Source organism: Meleagris gallopavo, chromosome 25 (assembly GCF_905368555.1).
Source record: "Meleagris gallopavo chromosome 25, MGAL_WU_HG_1.1, whole genome shotgun sequence".
NCBI lineage: Eukaryota > Metazoa > Chordata > Aves > Galliformes > Phasianidae > Meleagris > Meleagris gallopavo.
Window position 1 is genome coordinate 268060 of NC_139428.1, and position 18762 is coordinate 286821.

General features: G+C 45.4%; 1 protein-coding gene across 2 annotated transcripts; it reads right to left on the minus strand.

The window, feature by feature from the left end:
- Positions 1-403: 403 nt before the first annotated feature.
- Positions 404-15290, minus strand: LAPTM5 (lysosomal protein transmembrane 5). Of its 2 annotated transcripts, none has more exons than XM_010723245.4 (8): positions 15105-15290; positions 10105-10198; positions 5324-5400; positions 4552-4680; positions 3942-4064; positions 3770-3865; positions 1794-1886; positions 404-1191 (listed from the first exon to the last, which is right to left on the minus strand). In XM_010723245.4, exons 1-8 carry the CDS (start codon positions 15183-15185, stop codon positions 1117-1119), a joined length of 768 nt encoding a protein of 255 aa, XP_010721547.1. In that variant the 5' UTR covers positions 15186-15290; the 3' UTR covers positions 404-1116. The 2 variants fall into 2 exon arrangements, with proteins under 2 accessions (XP_010721547.1, XP_003212519.2); XM_003212471.5 differs by having other exon boundaries at positions 3942-4067; positions 15105-15288.
- Positions 15291-18762: the final 3472 nt, after the last annotated feature.

Here is an 18762-nt window from a genome sequence, read left to right on the forward strand (position 1 = left end):
TATGATCACACTGATCACATCAGCGTTCAGACTGGCTTTCAGGAGTACAAGGAAATCACTGCTTTTCAACAATGAGAAGCAGCTCAAGTATATGGTCAACATCATTATCATTACCATCTCTTTTAGTCATCAAATGAAAAGAACATTGGCAAATCATTCATTGAAGTTTCAGAACAGAACAAGAATCCTAGGCTTTTTCTTACAATGTGGATGATGTTGGAATAGTTGTTTCTGAGCAGATTACACTTTTAAAAAGCAGGGATCCATCCAAAAAAGTAAGCAGATGCTAAATTCCAGCTACCAGTCATCAGCAACATCATTCACCATCATTTACACAGATTAACCTGCGCAGTCTCCACGGGTCATGGATGTGCCAACCCTTCAGAAATCAGACAGTAAAAGGTTAAAGCTGCTGACAGGTTTTTTATTATTGAAACTCATTTATCAAGTCACAGTCAAAGCAAAAAAAGAAAAAATAATTAAAAAGAAGCAAACTCTTGAGTATAACAAGGAAGAGCAACACTGTCACAATTCCAGCATGCTGGAGTACAAACTCAATCACGATCATAAGCAGATAGAATGAGAGCGTGTTGTTGAGAACTTCATTCTTTTGCTAACTCCTTTCCCTTAGGTCCTCCTTAAAAGATGCTAGTAAGCATAGTATACTTCAGGGTTGGGCTACCTCAGAAAGCAGAAAAAATGTTATTGCTTGTTCTTCCCCTCATTCTACTTCTTGTACAATGCCTCAGCTGCTGGGTTAGAGATGTAAGACAGATAAGAAACAGCATCCTGCTGGGGTAAATAAGCCTACCAAGGGATCCAGGCCAAATGCCTGGCAGATGTCAGAGCCCAGTGATGGAAACCTCTAGGATGCCTGGTGCCAAGTTTATTAAAATCAGCACTGTAACTCAGTAGTACCAGCTCAAAACTGCCAGTGTGGAATGAGACACCAGCTCCAGTGGTTCGTCACTGCTCTTCATAGGCTCATAAAGTGAGCTAGAGTGCAACAAGCTTGATGCTGCTGTAAAGTAAGGGCTTCTCAATGAGGCTGAGTATCTGACAGAAGGGGTAGGAGACTCCAACAGCAGAACTCTGTCTTCTCTCCATGAGTAGAGCTCAGACTGCTACATAGGGTGGTGGGCATTCCTTGGAAGGCAACTCCAAGGCTTCCTCATAAGATGGCAGCACAGCCTGAAAGAGAAGACCATTAGTCATGCTTTGGATAAATGAAAGGGTTCCAAATGGCCTTGATCTTGGATATGTTTCTCTTCCTCAAGTATCTCACATTTTTGGAAGGTCTTAAATATCCCTTCATTGTGTCAGAGCAGTTGGATGCTACTACTGGAGATCATCAATAATCTACATAAGGGGACATTCATTAAAATGAAGAGCGATGCACCAAATCTCTCAGACATTGATCCAGCAAAGGGTGAAGACGAACTTAATTTGAAACATGAATGACACTATCAGGCACAGAAACAAAAGTTGATCTGAAATTAAAAACAAGCCTTCAAGCCAGAGATTAGGAGTGATATATTCCCATTTATTTACTTCGCCCAAAGTCTGAGTATCAGCTTCCTTGCAAATACAATTGTCTTTGTGAGGTTTTACAAAAGAGTAAATTTAAAGGAGTTTTATGTAATTGGGAACTGATTATTAATACCTGTTAATGCACATTTGAAGTGTTGAAGCGTCTCTCATACCACCAAAGGAGCAAACACAAGGATCATCAAGCATCTCACCATCTAAATCACGACCTTTCATGACATAAGCCTAAAGCAGCCTTTACTCACCTTCTCAACTGCCTTCAGGTCAGCTTTCAGCTCCTCTCTCTTACTGGCTTTAATGTACTTAAAGCAGCTCAGGACACATTTGAACATATAGGCCTGAAAAGGAAAGGGAAAGGGAAGTCTGCCTTGGCACTGCAAGTCAACAAGAGCATTTCTGTGTTTGCCATCATCCTACCACCATCCTTCTCTTCAGATGAAAGCCTTGAGGGAAGCCTGACACCACACATTCCAAGGCCTTAAATCAGTCTGTCCTGTTGGAAGGGCGGCAGCTCCATCTGCTCAAAGCAGCACACTGGAGTGAAGTCAGTAGGACTATAGGCACACGCTTGAGGCTGCTGAGTGCCCAATGTCATCATACAGGAAAGGAAAACATGTCAATTTTTGTGTTATTTTCCTGAGCTGGCTACAAAGTCTGAGTGTCTCAGAAACACATGGATGGGTACAACACCCATCTCCCAGGGATCCAAGCCTCCCTGTCAACTAGGACTGACCTCAAAGAATGGCTCATTCAAGAAAACCTCGTGTTTCCATTCATTTCACTTTTCTGACAGGCCTGCCTTGCGCCTCGTGGAGTTACACAATGTGGCAAAAAAAAGAGAGATTTTCTGAGAAAAATGGATCGATTGACAGATTGTGGTGCAAGAAAATAAGCAAGGCCTGTGAAACATACCATATGAAATAAATATTTTCCCTGCGCTGTGCACTGAGGCGAAGTCATGTGCCTCTTGTTTTTATTGGCGTAAGGCTGTACTTTAAAAACAGTTGGCATTTTCTAGGGAACACAGGGAGTTGTATGTCCCAAGAACAAGCCCTGTAGCTTAGGGTTTCCCAGAACAATGAGGACTGTTTGCCTTGACACAAAGCCAAGACAAAGAATGAGAACAAGGAATGGAGTATCGGAGTTGAAGGAATTTGTCTCTCAAGTAGATTTGTGAAGGTGAGGAGGTAAAGTCACACTTTAGACCACCTTCAGAGAACACTGCAAAGACCTTCCCATTCCAAAAGCCTCTTCATATAGAAGAGCAAACTCTTCAGTACACTGAAGCTATCATACTATCTGTACAAAAAACCCCACTCAACTCTTAAATAATCCCCAAATAAATTTAAAAAAATTACAATAATTAAATATATATATTTTCTATGATTTTGTTATAGCTAGCCCTGTAGGGAATTCAAACCAACTGATCTGCCAGGTCACACTGCCAGCTGGGTTGCAGAGTTACCTCCACTCTTATTGCTCAGTTTATGCAAACATTAAGATTTGCTGGAGTCACATCTGCAGTGCATCACACAGGACTCTCCATTCCACACTGTTTGTTCAGGCCACCTGGGAAGAGGCTAGATAAAAAAAGTGCTTTCTAGCTAACAAGTAGCAGTTGTCACTGTGCAGAATCTGCTCTCTACCTGAAGAGATGCAGTTTTCTTTTTGAAACCCCTTGGTGAAAAATCTGTTCTCTGATCCACTGAAGCAAGAAGAAGAGAAACCATCTCACTGTGCAGAAAGTCTCATATGATGCAGTTTTCTAAGATGTAAGCAGAACCCAGTAGCTCATTGCTTTTAATTAAGTTTCAGGACATCTGACTGCATAACTCTGTTTGCATCAGTGCAGACACAGAACTTACCCAAGTGGAAGATCCAACCTGCTGCTTAACGATTTCATTGATTTTGTTGTACAATAGCAGAAGAGTTTCCTATAATTTGTTTTCAAACATCTTATCCTTTTAGAGATGAATGGCCAATCATAGTTCTTGAACACAGGGAGAGCTTTTTTTATAACTCACACCCCCAGAATCATAAGAGTGATCTGATTATCAACCCTCACTGAGGCATAGCTCCTATTGCACCCAAGGGGAGACCCAAGCAGCTTTCTATGGCTCTGGCAGATTTGAGAGAGAAGTACAAACCAGTTCCTCCTATCCCTCTGGCAGCAAAGCTTTCTTTCTTCCCTCACGTCTCACCACACCATGCAGCCATTTACCTTCAAGAAGAGGACAGCAATGAATGCAACAGTGAAGGTGACCATCACTTTGGCATATTCCTCTGTTGGTAACTTCTCCAGGGCTGGCATAAAGCCCTGTGAAAACAAGGAGAAGGTCTCAGTCAAACACTTGTCCCCTTCGCCAGGGTCACGCAATGTGCTCATCACCTACCCTGTTATCTGCAGACTTGAGGCTGAGGTACGTGGGCACCTCCATGTAGGAGCTGCAGAGGGTCAGGATGCTCAGGCAGAAGTCCAGCAGCTGCAGAGCCAGGAAAGGGGTCTTCAGGTGCTCCTGCTGTGCAGGCAAATAGCAGGGGACAGGGTTTTGGTTATGACTACAAGACCTTATAGATTTTCCCTATTTACATGGGCTTGTGCTTTGTCATCATTTACAACCTAAGTTATCTGGGGGTTGGAGCTCGATGTTATTTAAGGTTCCTCCCAACCTCAGCCATTCTATGATTTAATTCATTTATACAAACCATAATATTGGGCAAACCATCTTGCTGGGGTGGTTTCTACCAGCTCCTCTGGAGTCTCTAGCTGTTGCAGTGATGTCCCTGACTTATCTCACAAATATCTCCCCAGAGCCCTGAGACAGAAAGTAAAACCAAGAGGAAAAGTCCCAGATGTGGGAAACCCGATTTTGTCCCAGCTATCCCCAGTTGCCGTTGTGAACCTCCTAACTCCCAAGGATTGCAGCCACTGTAGGAACAGCTTCATCATGAAAAGCCATCCCATAAAGAGCAAAGAGCGTTCTGACATAAGCTGTTACCTACTGTGTGTCTGAGGGATGACACTGAAACCATTGCTGGGACTTGGATGTAGGAACTGAACATTGTTAGGAGGCTGAGGAGAAAGTCCATGACTTGTAGAGCAAGGAACGGGATCAGGAGGCGTTCCCTCTTCTGTGAGAAAAATCAATGTGAGTTATTTCTGTTCTGAATGGGAGGATGAGCCCAGGCATCAATATCTAAAATTACATGTGTTAAGGTACTACAAGAACAAAACCTCTCCTGAATTTTTGCATCTGATTCTAGATATTGTGATGACCATGGTAGCTTCAGCAACAGTGAAGGGCATCAACATTGACTTTAATTCTTTTTCCACTTTGCACTTAAAGTTTCTTTCACTACTTGGCCTTGAACTACTTTCACTACATGACCTTGATGTTTGATGTGATCAAATCAGTTTCCATTAGTTGTTCAGCATCCCCAAGCTTTCTGCTGCAAAGAAAGTTGTGTTCCCAGATCAGCACATGGTCATTTCTGCCCCAGAAATAGGAAGGGAATCCTCATGTAATAGGGGAGTTATGGTTCCCCTCCAAGATCTGACTTGTACAAGAGTATGGAAATGAGGCAATAGAGCAACATTTCCAAATTAGAGTATTTCCATCCCACAGCACAACAAATAACCTTGTTTTAAATGTCACTCAGTCTTGGTGAGGCTGGCATCATTGTGGTCCTGCCTCAGCACTCAGTGAACATCCTATAGTCCCCAGTACCAGAGAGCCCCCAGCAGGCAGCTTAATGACATTTGTGGAGAACGTACCTTCACCACCCCGAAGAGGAGGTTGAAGCTGATGACAAACAGCATGATGATCAACAGGAAACTGGTGGTGACATCAGCTAAAAGCGACAACGTTAATTTCACATTACTAAAAGCTGGAGCCTAATGCCCACCTCCCACTTTCAGGCACATGGGATTGAAGTTTTAAATATCCTGGGCTACAATATTAAAGTAAAACAAAATGAAAAGAGGCAGAGAAATTTTAAGCAATGATCAACAACTCTGGTCAGGAAAGTTTGAGACTCAGATAAGCTAATCAACAGCAAAAGCTGTGGAGAGATCTAGGAGATACTCAAGCAAGGAAGAAGATTCAACCACTCAACAGTGGCATGGACCACAGAGCTGCAGGGTGAAATACCTTTCCTCCATCCACTCTCTGTAGTTGCAGAATGCAACACACTCCTTATAAAAAATAGATGTGTGAGGAGAAACAAGGAACTTTGCTTTTACTTATATCTTGTTAAATAAGTACTGAATTTATTTTTTTTTTAGCCACAGCATAATGAGAAGTGAAACATGGAAGGAAACTTAGGAAACAGCAAAGAAAGGAAACCCAAGCCCAAAAAGAAAACAGAGGAGAATGTATAGAGCGCTGCACTAAAGGAGGTGCTGCTCATAGTTTGCGTGGGGGAGAGCTCAAGAAAACCAAACCCACCTCAGGAGCAGGAGGACAAGGCTGAGATCTGATGTACAGAAAACCGAAGGCCATAATAAACTCCAGATAAAGAGGAGCTTGATGAAAATCTCAATCTAGTCCCAGTAAGCACCAGTTGCCTGAAGCCACTTTCCCTGATTCTCCTTCCCAAACCACCCATCAGAGAGAGTTTATCCCACTAGCAGGATGTTTCCTCAGATTCAGTCAAGGCAGCTGCATTTTTCTGCCTCTTTCAGTCTGGCTTCATGCTTTGGGCTTGCTAATTAATTGGACTACTGGCCATTGCCTCTGGAGGCTAATTGCCCAGATGAACTTTCCAATTAATCTACAGGTGCCTATGGGAGCACAGGGCCTGTTGGAGAGGTAAAGTGCCTGAAATATCCCACCAGGGCTGCCAGAGTGCTGAGGTGCCTTCCGGGACCAGAATTAATGGAGTTTGTGAGGCTGGAGCCTCTCAAAACCACGGTAGACCCTACAGCTGGGATTGATGTGACTTACAGGCCCTTTCCATACCCAGTGTCCATAGCTGAAAAATGTAAGGAAGTATTTTTTAAGTCCCTTTAGTACTTATCTCTGTGCCTAGTTGGCTTTTGTAGGATGAATGTTTGACTGTTGTATATAAGGGGCCTCAGAAAATGGCTCAATATAGGACTAAACTGTAATTTAGGACAAAGTTGTAAGTTAATCTTTCTTAAAGAAAGGATTCAAACCTTCTGTGAGAACAAAATTTAGTTTTTGCTCAAGTTTATAATACATGAGTTTGGGGGAAGGAGAGCTCAAATACCTTAGTAGGCTTTGCACTGTGTGTCCATTGGCAGTTTTTATACATCAGCTTTTCCAAGACTGAGCTCTGGAACAGGTTGCCCAGATTGGTGGTGGAGTCTCCTTCTCTGGAGATATTCAAACCCCCTTGGATGTGACTGTGGGTAATGTGCTTTAGGTGATCTTGCTTGAAGCAAGGGATTTGTACTGGGGGATCCCAAGTCATCCCTTCTAATCTCAACTCTTCTGTGATTTTTTAATTCTTGTACCAAACCTGAGATGAGCTGTGTCCCAGAGATCCCAGGGAATTTCACAAGAAGGAGCTCATATGTGCTATGAAGTAAATGCCATTTCCCTTGGGTTGGTGATATCACCAGAATGGAGCCATATGGCAGAGCCTCTGTAGAGCTGTGCTGGACATCTGCACTGCCAGCAAGAAATGCCAAATAGTTAATGCCAACCAAATAAGCCCTCCCAACAAATAGAAAAGCAGATAATTTATTTACCAAATGTCTATATTTGGTTAACTTCACATCAGGATTTATGTCCTGTATGTAGCCAGGAGGGACTTTGAGTGACTTGTAATATTTTTGATGAATGCCAAGAAACTCCCTTCTGTTTTATGGCCCAATAAACTAGTTTGGGAAATGTGAGCAGGGCTTGTAATGCTCTGGTTTAACAGAGCGTAGAAATGTGAACCTGGTTCTTCCAAATTGCAACTGAATGTCCCAAAATGCCACACAGCCATTTGTCTCCTGTTCCTTCTGCCTGGCCAGATTAATCTTGTTCTATTTCTTAAACATCAGGTGGTAAAGTTAGACTTGCTTTAGACCAGTTAACATCCTGACATTGACCCCACTATGAGTCATCTTCAAAGGTTCAGAATGAATAGAGAAGATATTGGATATTCTTCCTGTTTTAATGTTATATTTTTAGTAGATTTACTAATCTCTTGATGAACTTCTACTGAAAAGCAGCTTTCAGAGGGGTGCTCTTGGTGCTACCCTGCCTGCAGCATCTTATAAACCAAGGCAGCAAGGAGAGGCTGCTTGGAACAGAGCATTTCTCCTAATGACTGCTGATCCAGTCACTCTTCCCATTGTCCCAGCAATGACAAAAACAATCCCACTTCTCCTTCCTGGGTAGCTACAGGTCGGTGAGCCTCACCTCTGTGCCTGGGAAGATTATGGAACAGATTCTCCTGGAAGACATGTTAAGGCACATGAGGGATGAGCGGGTGATCTGAGCAGCCAGCACAGCTTCACCAGGGGAAGGCCGTGTCTGACCAATCTGATGGTCTTCTATGGTGGAGTGACGACACTGGTGGACAAAGGAAGGGCAACTGGTGCCATCTACCTGGACTTCTCCAAGGCCTTTGACAAGGTCCCCCACCACATCCTTATTTCAAAATTGAAGAGCTATGGATTTGAAGGGTGGACTATTCGGTGGATAAGGAATTGGTTGAATGGTCCCAGGCAGAGGACGGTGGCCAATGACTCGATGTCCAGCTGGAGGTGGTGACCAGTGATGTCCCCCAGGGGTCTGTCTCGGGGCTGGTGCTCTTTAATATTGTTACCAGTGATACAGATAATGGAATCAAGTGTATCCTCAGCAGATTGCTGATGGCAGCAAGCTGAGTGGTGCAGTTGATACAGCAGAAGGTAGAGAGATCATCCAGAGGCACCTTCATAGATAGGCCCACATGAAGATAATGAGGTTCAACAAAGCAAAGTGCAAGGTTTTGCTGCTGGATTGGGGTAATCCCAAATATGTATACAGACTGGGAGAAGAACTCCTTGACAGCATCCCCGCTGAGAAGGACTTCGGTTTCCTGGTAGATGAAAGACTTAACGAGCCAGCAGTGTGTGCTTGCAGTGCAGAAGGCCCCTGGTATCCGGGCTGCATGAGAAGAGGAGCGGCAGCAGGGCAGGGAGAGGATTGTTCCCCTCTACTCTGCCCTTATGAGGCCTCATCTGGAGTACAGCATCCAAGTCTGGGGCCTCCAACACAGGAAGGGAGTGGAGCTTTTGCAGAGGGTTCAAAGGAGGGCCACAGATATGATCAGAGGGTTGGAGCCCCTATCCTATGAAGACAGGCTGAGGGAGGTGGGTTTATTCAGTCTGGAGAAGAGAAGGCTGCTGGGAAACTTCATTATGGCCTTCCAGTATTTAAAGGGAGATTATAAACAGGAGGGACATCAACCCTTTACAAGGACAGATAGTGATAGGAGAAGGGGGAATGGTTTTAAACTTGAGGTCCCTTCCAAGCCATTCTGTGATTCTATCATCTACAAATAGAGCAGCATATGCTGAGAACCTCTCCCACATTGTTCTCCAGCTCTTCCATCTGGGTTCTGAAGTCAAATTGAACTTTTTATACTGCTTGGCTGCCTTGTTTCCCTGCTTGTTTCTGGAAATAGAAGAGTTGCACTGTGTTTACTCCAAACATAATCAGAAAGTGCTCTCCATCTCCCAGGCAGAGCCCTTTGAAACACTTGGAAGGAGGAGCCAAGTGGAAGGAGGAGCTCTGCAGAAAGCATTATCAAAAGCACTCATCGTGCAAGTTAGGTATTGAGTTCCCTCCAACCCACCCAGACTTTCCTCCACTTTCTGTGCACTTCTGCAGCTTGGGAAAGGAAACCATGGAAAAGCAGGGGGGGCAAATCCTTGCTGCTGTGGGCTTTTTCTCCTATGTAGTTCCTCATGACTTTGTAGGGTGAGACACCACAGGGTGGAGGGCTCTGATTTCCGCCTTTCTGAGCACAGTGCAGAAGGGTTATCTCAGCCTGTGGTTTTGCAGCAGAAAGTGACTAAGAAAAGGAAAAAGCACCCTGCATCTATTGTCCCCAACAGCTTCATGCAAATTTTTTTCTGGCTAAGTAAATTTTGAGGTTCGGGGAGCTGTTTTCTTTTAAATTTTTAAAGTTTCTTTTAAATTTTAAAATTTTCTTTTTCTCACCCCACATGAGTAGGAATTCAATCAGTTGTGACAAATGTAATGCTTGGGACTGCATGTGAGATGGGGAGCAGCCCGGATGCTTCTTGCACACAACTGGTGTTGTGCCAAAACCTCCAGGGACATGGGGACAAAGGGGCTGGAGTTGGAAAGGCATTGGCATAGCTGCCCAGGAAAGCGGTGGTGTAACCATCCCTGGAGGTGCTCAAGAAATGTGGAGATTTGGCACTGAGAGATGTGGTCAGTGGCCATGCTGGGGCTGGGTTGGGGTTGGACATGGTGATCTTAGTGGTCTTTACCTAAGCCTTAATGAAAGAGGAACCTAAAAAAAAGAGGAACCAGTGGAGGATCCCAATGTCCCCTGCTCACTTCCAGCATCCTGACCACCTACCAATTCTGTAGTAATCCTTGTCCAGATCTTTGCAGTAGCCCTTCCCACTCGCCACCTCCAGGGAATACTCGATCAGCAGCAAGATGCTCATCACCTAGGAGAACAAAGGCAAAAGGCACAATGCAACCCACTGCTGACCAACTTGTTTTCAACAAATGTTTCCAAGGAGCACGCACTGGATGCAACCCCAAGAGCAGGGTGGCTCTCCAATAGCATTTTGAAGTGCTAAAAGAAATGCAGTAAAAATTAAGACCTTTCTGTAAATCTTGCTATACTGTTTCACTGACAAAAAAATCATTTTCCTTCTTTTATTTAATTGAGAAAATCTTCCAAATGTGCTTTTTATTTTTTTTTCTTTCTTTTTTTTCCCCCACATTGAACCTAACTGGACTGATTTTCTCTCACTTCACCCCAAAGAAAATTAAAAATGGTGCAAACATGATTCCAACACCCCACTGAGTCCAGCACTGGGAGCACACTTCCTTCATGCTTAAGGCACTGACAAAAGGACCATCAGTGAAGAAGAAGTGAGTGAGGGAAAGTATTTGTCTGCTCAGCACAGGGGTTGCCTGGAACTCCATGATGATGCAGGAAGGAAGTCTGTATCTGACACCACAATCAACAGAATAGCTGCCAGAGTCTTCTGTGTTAAGACTCACTTGAAGAAGTGACGCAGGCAAGGAGGAAACTGAACTGTTGTGGTTGTGCTCCTGTTTGCAAACTTTGTGTATGGGCAACAGTGCAAAACAAGCAACTGCAGGAGATGAGAAAAAGCTTAACGGTTAAGCAAGCAGAAGAGATGATTTGTTCTTTCCATAGAGAGCTCAGGCTGCAGTAATGCATGGCCATTTGCCTCTTGCACTACAGTAGGTATTGTAGGCAAAAGAAAGAGGCACGGAGGGAAAGGCTTTGCACTGGGCCAGAAATGAGGAAGCAAAGCTAGGAGGGCACTGCTCTGTGGCAAAACAGGAACCAAATGCAGCCTCTCCCACTGTCAGTTTTAGTTGAAGAAAACCAAAAACTATACCCAGAACCAAATCCATCAACTTTCTTTGCCATGATCTGCAAGTGCTGTTTCCAGAAAAGCTGGAGGTCCTTGAAATCCTTCATTTCTGATGAGCACATGCTCCCCAAGAGATATCTCTTTTCTTATTGCTGCTACTGGTCAAATTCCTCAAGTGGCAGCATGGGAAACCGAGAAAGAAACTGCTTTTTCATGTTTCTGTTAAATGGAGAAAAGCAAAAGATCTGAGTCCAAAGCATCCACATGTTTCCTGAAAGACAAGTGAATGAGAGCAGGAGATGGAATCCCAGATGAATCTACAGCCAGAGCCAAAGTTTCAGCACAAAAGACAATCCCTATTGCCTATCAGGGGAACAATAATAAAAAAAGACACTCTGAGATCCTTGCAAGTGTTGAAAAAACAACCAAACGAATGGCAGTCCCATAGTAGAGAGCCAAACCAAGCAGAAGCAAAAGGTTAGTGAGAAGACATTTTAAGTGAAACTTGGCTTTAAGTTTCCATTTGTAAGAGATTTTGCATAGAAAGAATGAGCCACTGAACTGCAACGAGGTAAGAGACAAAGCTCTGGGGGTCATTTCTAAGCTCTCAATCCCATGGGTAAGCCATGGCCAAGAGATCCCTCCATCACCCACCTCTGTGTTTGGCATCCCACTGCCTGGCCCGTGACAACCCCATTTATTCCTGCAGAGAACAGAAGGTAATTGAGGCCCCAAGTGGAGCTGAGAAGTTGGAGGAAAGTGGGTTTCATCGCCAAACACTGAAGGACAGAGGTATAGCGAGCTGTTAACCCAAAGCAGATAATCTGAGCAAGCAAAGGGTATCTTGTAAGGCAGAAACTTAACAGCATGTTGCATGCAGCCCCCATTCCCTGGGGGGCATTTGCTGCAGCTGTAGTAGGGTTAAGCTGCTGCCAGAGGTTGTGTCAGGTACTTTTTCTTTGCTGAAATCTGTGCAGCTTGACTAATCTCCAAATTCTTTATGTGTGCACATGGCCTTGGTGTGACACGTGCTACTTTTCTCACACCCAGGCTTTGCAAAGAGCCTGAAGCTGCAATGAGCAGGGGTCAATGGGGACACAGATGTGCTTTGAGGGTTCCTGACTTCTGTGCATGCAGGGTGGTGACACCTGGCACCGTGAGGTCGAATGGTGCCTCATGTAAGTGCTTTACTTTCAGTGCTTCACTTCTTCTTATTTTAATTTAAAAGTGGCTGCTGTGGTTCAGAGCATTTTATCTTTTCCTTCCTGCTGCCTCTTTTTTTCCTCTCTGTTCATGTGATAGAGATGCTCTGGGAGGATGAGGGCAGTCACAGCCTGCTGACGGCACAGTTCCATGCCAACACAAACCACGGCCACAGTGAGGGCTGGACCTGGGGAAGGTCAGTCCCAGAGATGGAGCTCTGCTCATGAAGTACCAAAGCTCAGCTGTGACAGTCAACCCAGCGAGATGCCACTTTCCAAGACCTGTGTCTCTAGTTAAGGATGAGTAGCAAATGAACTGTAGCTTTCCTCCTTATGCACAGAAGAAATAGCCAGGCTTTGCTCTTGAAGCTAATACTAATCACTTGGTGTGTCTTCTCACCAATGAGCAGGAGGACAAATTCCTCCATGCTTCCTTTCGAAGTCACCACCCGACGCCTCTTGAAGCTTTCCTAATCACACAACTGTCCCCTCCTCAGCCTCTTCCTTCTCCTTCCCCATTTGCTTGAGAATATCCACATTTATTTCAGCTGTCTATGGAGAGATCAGCAGTAAGACAGATCTAATTTATAGGAGTACAAGATATCAGCAGGAAGCCTGAGAGCTTGTGTTTGATGGTGCTGCTATCACCCAGCATCACTATGATTCATCATTGGGACCTACAGCAATAATTTATATTGATACAAACGAACAGTATTGATGTGGCAAATCATCCATGTCACCACTGAGTTATAAATTCCCTTTCCCCTTTCCCTCCCTCTGCCAAGCTGCAGCAACATCATAAAAAGGCAGAGAAAAGGTAGGAAATATAAAAGCTTGCTGCTATTCTTCTGTGTTATCTCTTAAAGCAGTACGACAAGACCATCTACTGCAAAATCCAATGGCAATCTCCTTCCTGAGAACACAGTGAAGCCTTACCCCAAGGCTCTGCCTTTTGCTGTTCAAACTCAACTGAAAATCTTCAACAGACTGACAATGATTTTTGTAGTAACACATCTTCCACAGTATTGGAAATGTAGGTTTCCCTGTTGATCATCAGCACCAGAGCTGATCTCATTCTCTTCCAGTAAAGGCTGGTGCAAATTAGGAATATCTACTGGCACCAAAGTGGTTAGAAAAATGTGTTTCGTTTTGAAGCGTTTGGAGGAACACAAAGGAGGCTTTATGATTGACCCTCCCAGCTAGGAAAGATTACTTCCCTTTCTCTCTGTGCCTCTGATTCTCCACTGGCACCAGGCAGCTTGCATCACATGCCATGCCTGCAGCTCTTTGTCATGCATTTCCTCCCTTTAACTTTGCCACTTCCTCTTCAAACCTTGGGAGTGCTTCCTATGAGGGTCCCATTTCCAAGCAGGTCATGACCACCCCTCCACGATGGCTGTGTTTAATTGGAAATTGCTTCTGCTCTGCTGCAAACTCTCCGCTTTCATATGGTTCAGTTTTTGCCACTTGGGGTCATAAGACTGCACAAGAGATACAGCAATTTCCGTTTCTTTAAAACAGTGAGATTATGAGCTTTGAGTCTGTGCTGAGAAGATGAGAAGCCTGCCTGGCCTGTAAGACGCTCAAAAAGCAGAAGGCAAAGGAGGATATAAAATTGCAATCTCATCACATTTTGAGGTCCACAAATGATTAAAAATTGGCATTGTAAATGCCATTGCAACCCCTGGCTTCCACATAATGCCAGGGGGAAGCTCTGCTGTTCTGAGCTGGTGTGGGGCTATCTTCTGTGATCATTAATGGCACAGTCTGCACAGGGAGTGGTGGAATCAATGTCCCTGGAGGTGTTGCAGAGCCGTAGGGATGTGGCACTGAGGGACGTGGTCAGGAGGCATGTTGGGGATGGGTTGAGGTTGGTCTTGATGATCTATGACCGTCCTTTGCTGAATGCTTTCACTTTTTTCCCCTATCCAAATCAGCAACTAAACCCATCTCCAGTTTCTGTTGCCTTTCATTGCATGAGTTCAATGCTCCATCAACGGATGGCATTAGGGGAGTCAAAGCTGTTATGTCACCTCATGCTGGACCCAATCTCAGCTTTGTGTGAGCAAGAAGAGGGCTGTGGCATAGTGAGGGCATGCCTGGGCTGCTTCAGCTGCTCCAGAAATGCTGTGGGGACCATGATATGTCCATGCCCAGCCATCCTTGCAGATGACAATTCCCCTCACTCCACTTCTGTGCACAGAGAAAGGTCAGTTCCCTGCTAGATGTTATCACACTGTGTGCTCCCAATGTGTGACTGCACACACCCAGTGCAGCAGAAGGGATTATTTTAAGTGTGCCCTGCTGTGCAAGAAACCACATCCTCAGTATGACGTGAGGCCACCTGAAAGCACATCTCTGCAGCCTGAATGGGGGGAGAAACATCTCTGAATAGGGGAAGAAACGTTCCCGAATGTTCCCTGTGCTGCCCAGCTGCAGCCAGCAGCTCCAGGCAGCTGCACCAAGTGCCTCTCTGCACGAGCAAGAGCTCCTGAATTGAGCTGCATGGGAAAGATCAGGAAGCAGAGATGGTTTCCATGAGCTCCAATGGATAGAGAGAGGGGATAACAGTTTTAAAAAAATTACAACCGTAATACATTTCTTCCTGCCCACTCCTGCCCTCCCACCTAACCTCCCACTTTGTGCATCCCCCTTAAACCATTTGTCTTTTGTTTTTGGCAAAACATGAAAGTCAGTAGTCAGGGAACTCCATGATCTGCAGTGCTCGTACCTTCTGCAAGCATTTCCCCCTTGCTTCTTTCTTGTCTCCCTCTATCACCCGTTGTGTCACTTACCATGTGAAAGACCCCCAGAGCAAGAGTTGCTGTCTTGATGTTGAAGAAGCAGCATTTTGGGTGCTTGGTTTGGGCAGTCATGTTGGGATCCCTCTGCTCTGCTGGGAGTTACAGCGGTTCAGTCTGCAGCAGCCACCTCACTGGTGAGCAGAGCGAGCAGTGCAGTTCAACTTCCTTCCTGGTCTGTAAGTGTGTTTAGTCATCCACATGGTCACATGAGGTCTTTGATTTCTCAATAAGAAAGAAAGCAAAAAATAATGATTGCTTTCACATCTCTGATGGCAAATGTGAGCACAAAACTGCTTCGGGCAGGTAGTGAGCAGGGCGTAGGGGAGCAGTGGGCTTTGTCCTAGAAAAACCATCAGAAATAAGAGCAGGGGGCCAAGAATGTCACCTTAAACTTGACCCACTGTTTTTGCAGTGAGGCATCCAAATTCCTGAGCATGAAGAAGCTGGTTCCTCGCCAGCAAAGACACCGCTCCCTGCAAGCACCGATCCCGAGCAGCACTGTTCTGTGGGGCTGCAGCAGTAGGGCCACCAGGGATGAGGTCGTGGCCACCAGGCTGATGGATCTGCTCCTGGTTTGGGTAAGGAACATGAAGCAGCAATGAGACCTGAGCACAGGTGACAGCCATTGTGCAGTTTGTCCAGTGGAGGTGGAATTGTATTTTTATAGAATAAGAATCATTTGAGTTGGAAGGAACTTTTGAAGGCCATCCAGTCCAGCCCCCCTGCAATGAACAGAGACATCTATGGCTTATCAAGGTGCACAGAGCCTGGTCCAGCCTGACCTTGAATGTCTTCAGGAATGGAGTTTTGGCAATATCAAAGGTCTAATTTAAAGCTGGCAGTGTAAACATTTGCACAGGCTTCCAGAGAACCTCTCCTGCCTGGAAGAGATGGACTGGAAGACTTCAGAATGGTTGAGTGGATGCTCAGTGATGAGCTCCTAACCATAGCTTTGTGCTGCAGTGGATCATAGAATCAAAGAATGATTTGGGTTGGAAGAGATCTTAAAGACCATCGAGTTCCAACCCCCTACTGGCTGCCACCAATCAAGCATAAATAATTTTATAACTTTTCAGATGGCATGACATGGCATAGTACATGTCTGAATAGAACAGAGATCATAGAATCATAGAATCATAGAATGTCCCAAATGAGAAGGGACTCAGTAAGGATCACTGAGTCCAACTGTTGGCTCCACATGAGAATTTAAGAAAACAGACACTATCTATATCTTCATATTCACAGGAATAAGGAGAACACCACTGGTTGGAGGTTGTGTTCAGACATTGTTCAGTCCCTGTAATTTTCAATGCTAGCATCCAAGCCAACATTTTTTTTCTGACTAACCTATTCCAACCACTTCTATTCTGGTTTTCTCACCACAAACAGCACACATTCATAGTAGTATTTCATCATGGAGAGCACATTCACAGAGTAAGCTGACAGCACAGATTCTTTCTCCACTTCTGTATGGAATCCATACTGCAGTACAACACTTTTTATATGCTCATAGCTTGATTCTATAGAAAGTTCTCCATCCTCCCATCCCTTTGACAGAAGAGCTCAGAGCCTCCAAGCCTTCCCACTGCTTGTTCACCAGCCAGATGGGATATTGGATCAGGACCCCAGGAAGGCTGCGGAAAGCTCAGGAAACAATGGCAGGATGGAGCCTTCTGCAATTAACTCCCACATTTGCTGCTTTTCTGACTCCCAGCTGGCAGGTGGGAAAGTGAGTGATTGGAGAAATATCCCGGTTTGTGGCTGCACCACTGGATAGAAGAGAGCTAGCAGGTAACTGGTGCCTGTGGATTCCCAGGCTGCTCAGTTTTCATTGCAAGGAAAACATGAAATTTATAGACTCTGAAATTACAGGGTTAGCAAAAGATGCTATCACTGTAAGCTATATTTCTGCAACCCACTCCAAACCTGCCTAGCTCTGGATTTCAAGGATACATGTTTTTATACAGAGTAAATTTGAAATATGTTTGGTCTCACTCCTTCCTGGAATGTGCTTTTACACATTCTGCCTTTTTCTTTCAGGATGGGAAATAAAGTGTCTTCTACAGAGAATGGCTATGGGTGTCCTGCTACAAGAGACCACTTGCATCTTCCTACCTTCGTATGCAAAGGCAAAGCCAGGCAGCAGCTGGGAAAATGTGCCTACCAGGCCCCCAAGCCTAAAAATCGTCTTCCACCATGAGACACTGCTCTGTCTTTTGCGTCTCCGTAGGGAGAACTTGCACTGAGCCCAACACCAAATGGCCACCATTCCTCCAGGGCTCCATAGACAGGCAGCGGGCACCTACACTTCAATCATAAAATCATAAAGGCTGGAAAAGATCTCCAAGATCATCTAGTCAACCCATCCCCACCATGCCCACTGACCATATCCCTCAGTGCCACGTCTGCAGGGTTCTTAACACCTCCCCCTCCCCTACAGGCAGCCTTTTCCAATGCCTCATCACTCTTTAGGAGAAGAAATTTTTTTCTACTTCCCACGAGAGAAGGGAAGAGAGGGGCCCAAAACTAAACTCCGCACTTGAGATGCAGCCTCACCAACACCGAAAATGGAGTGATGATCACTTCCCATTATTACAAATGTAGAATTCACTCCAGTTGTTGTTGTTTTGGAGCCCCCAACCTCCAGAAAAATATCAAGTGGAGAGAGGAAGCAATGGGAGATGGATGGTGAACAGGTGCTGTGTGTTTTAATGGACCCCAGCGTAGGTTTTGGTTAAATCCTACTACTTTCAGATCTCTCGTGACAAAAATCTTGTATATCACAGAATCACAGAATCACAGAGTTGTAGGGGTTGGAAGGGACCTCTAGAGATCATCGAGACCAACCCCCTGCCAAAGCAGGTTCCCTACACCAGGTCGCACAGGTAGGCGTCCAGACGAGCCTTGAATATCTCCAGAGAAGGAGACCCCACAACCTCCCTGGGCAGCCTGTTCCAGTGCTCCGTCACCTCACCGTGAAGAAGTTCTTACGCACAGTCGTGCGAAACTTCCTATGCTGCAGCTGATGTCCGTTTCCCCTCGTCCTGTCTCCACATACCACTGAAAAGAGACTGGCCTCACCGCTATGGCCGCCACACCTCAGATATTTATAAACCTGGATCAGGTCCCCTCTCAGTCGTCTTTTCTCAAGGCTAAACAGACCCAGTTCACTCAGCCTTTCTCCATAGGGAGATGCTCCAGGCCCTTCACCATCTTTGTGGCCCTCCGCTGGACTCTTTCCAAGAGATCCCTGTCTTTTTTGTACTGGGGAGCCCAGAACTGGACACAGTACTCCAGATGAGGCCTTACCAGGGCAGAGTAGAGGGCGAGGATCACCTCCCTCGACCTGCTGAACACACTCTTTTTAATGCACCCCAGAATGCCATTGGCCTTTTTGGCCACGAGGGCACACTGCTGGCTCATGGCCAACCTGTCGTCCACCAGGACGCCCAGGTCCCTCTCTGCAGAGCTCCTCTCCAGCAGCTCATCCCCCAGCCTGTATTGGTGCATGCAATTATTCCTCCCTAGGTGTAAGACCCTACACTTGCTTTTGTTGAACCTCATCTGGTTTCTTACTGCCCAGCTCTCCAGCCTGTCCAGGTCTCGCTGAATGGCAGCACAGCCTTCAGGCGTGTCAGCCGATCCTCCC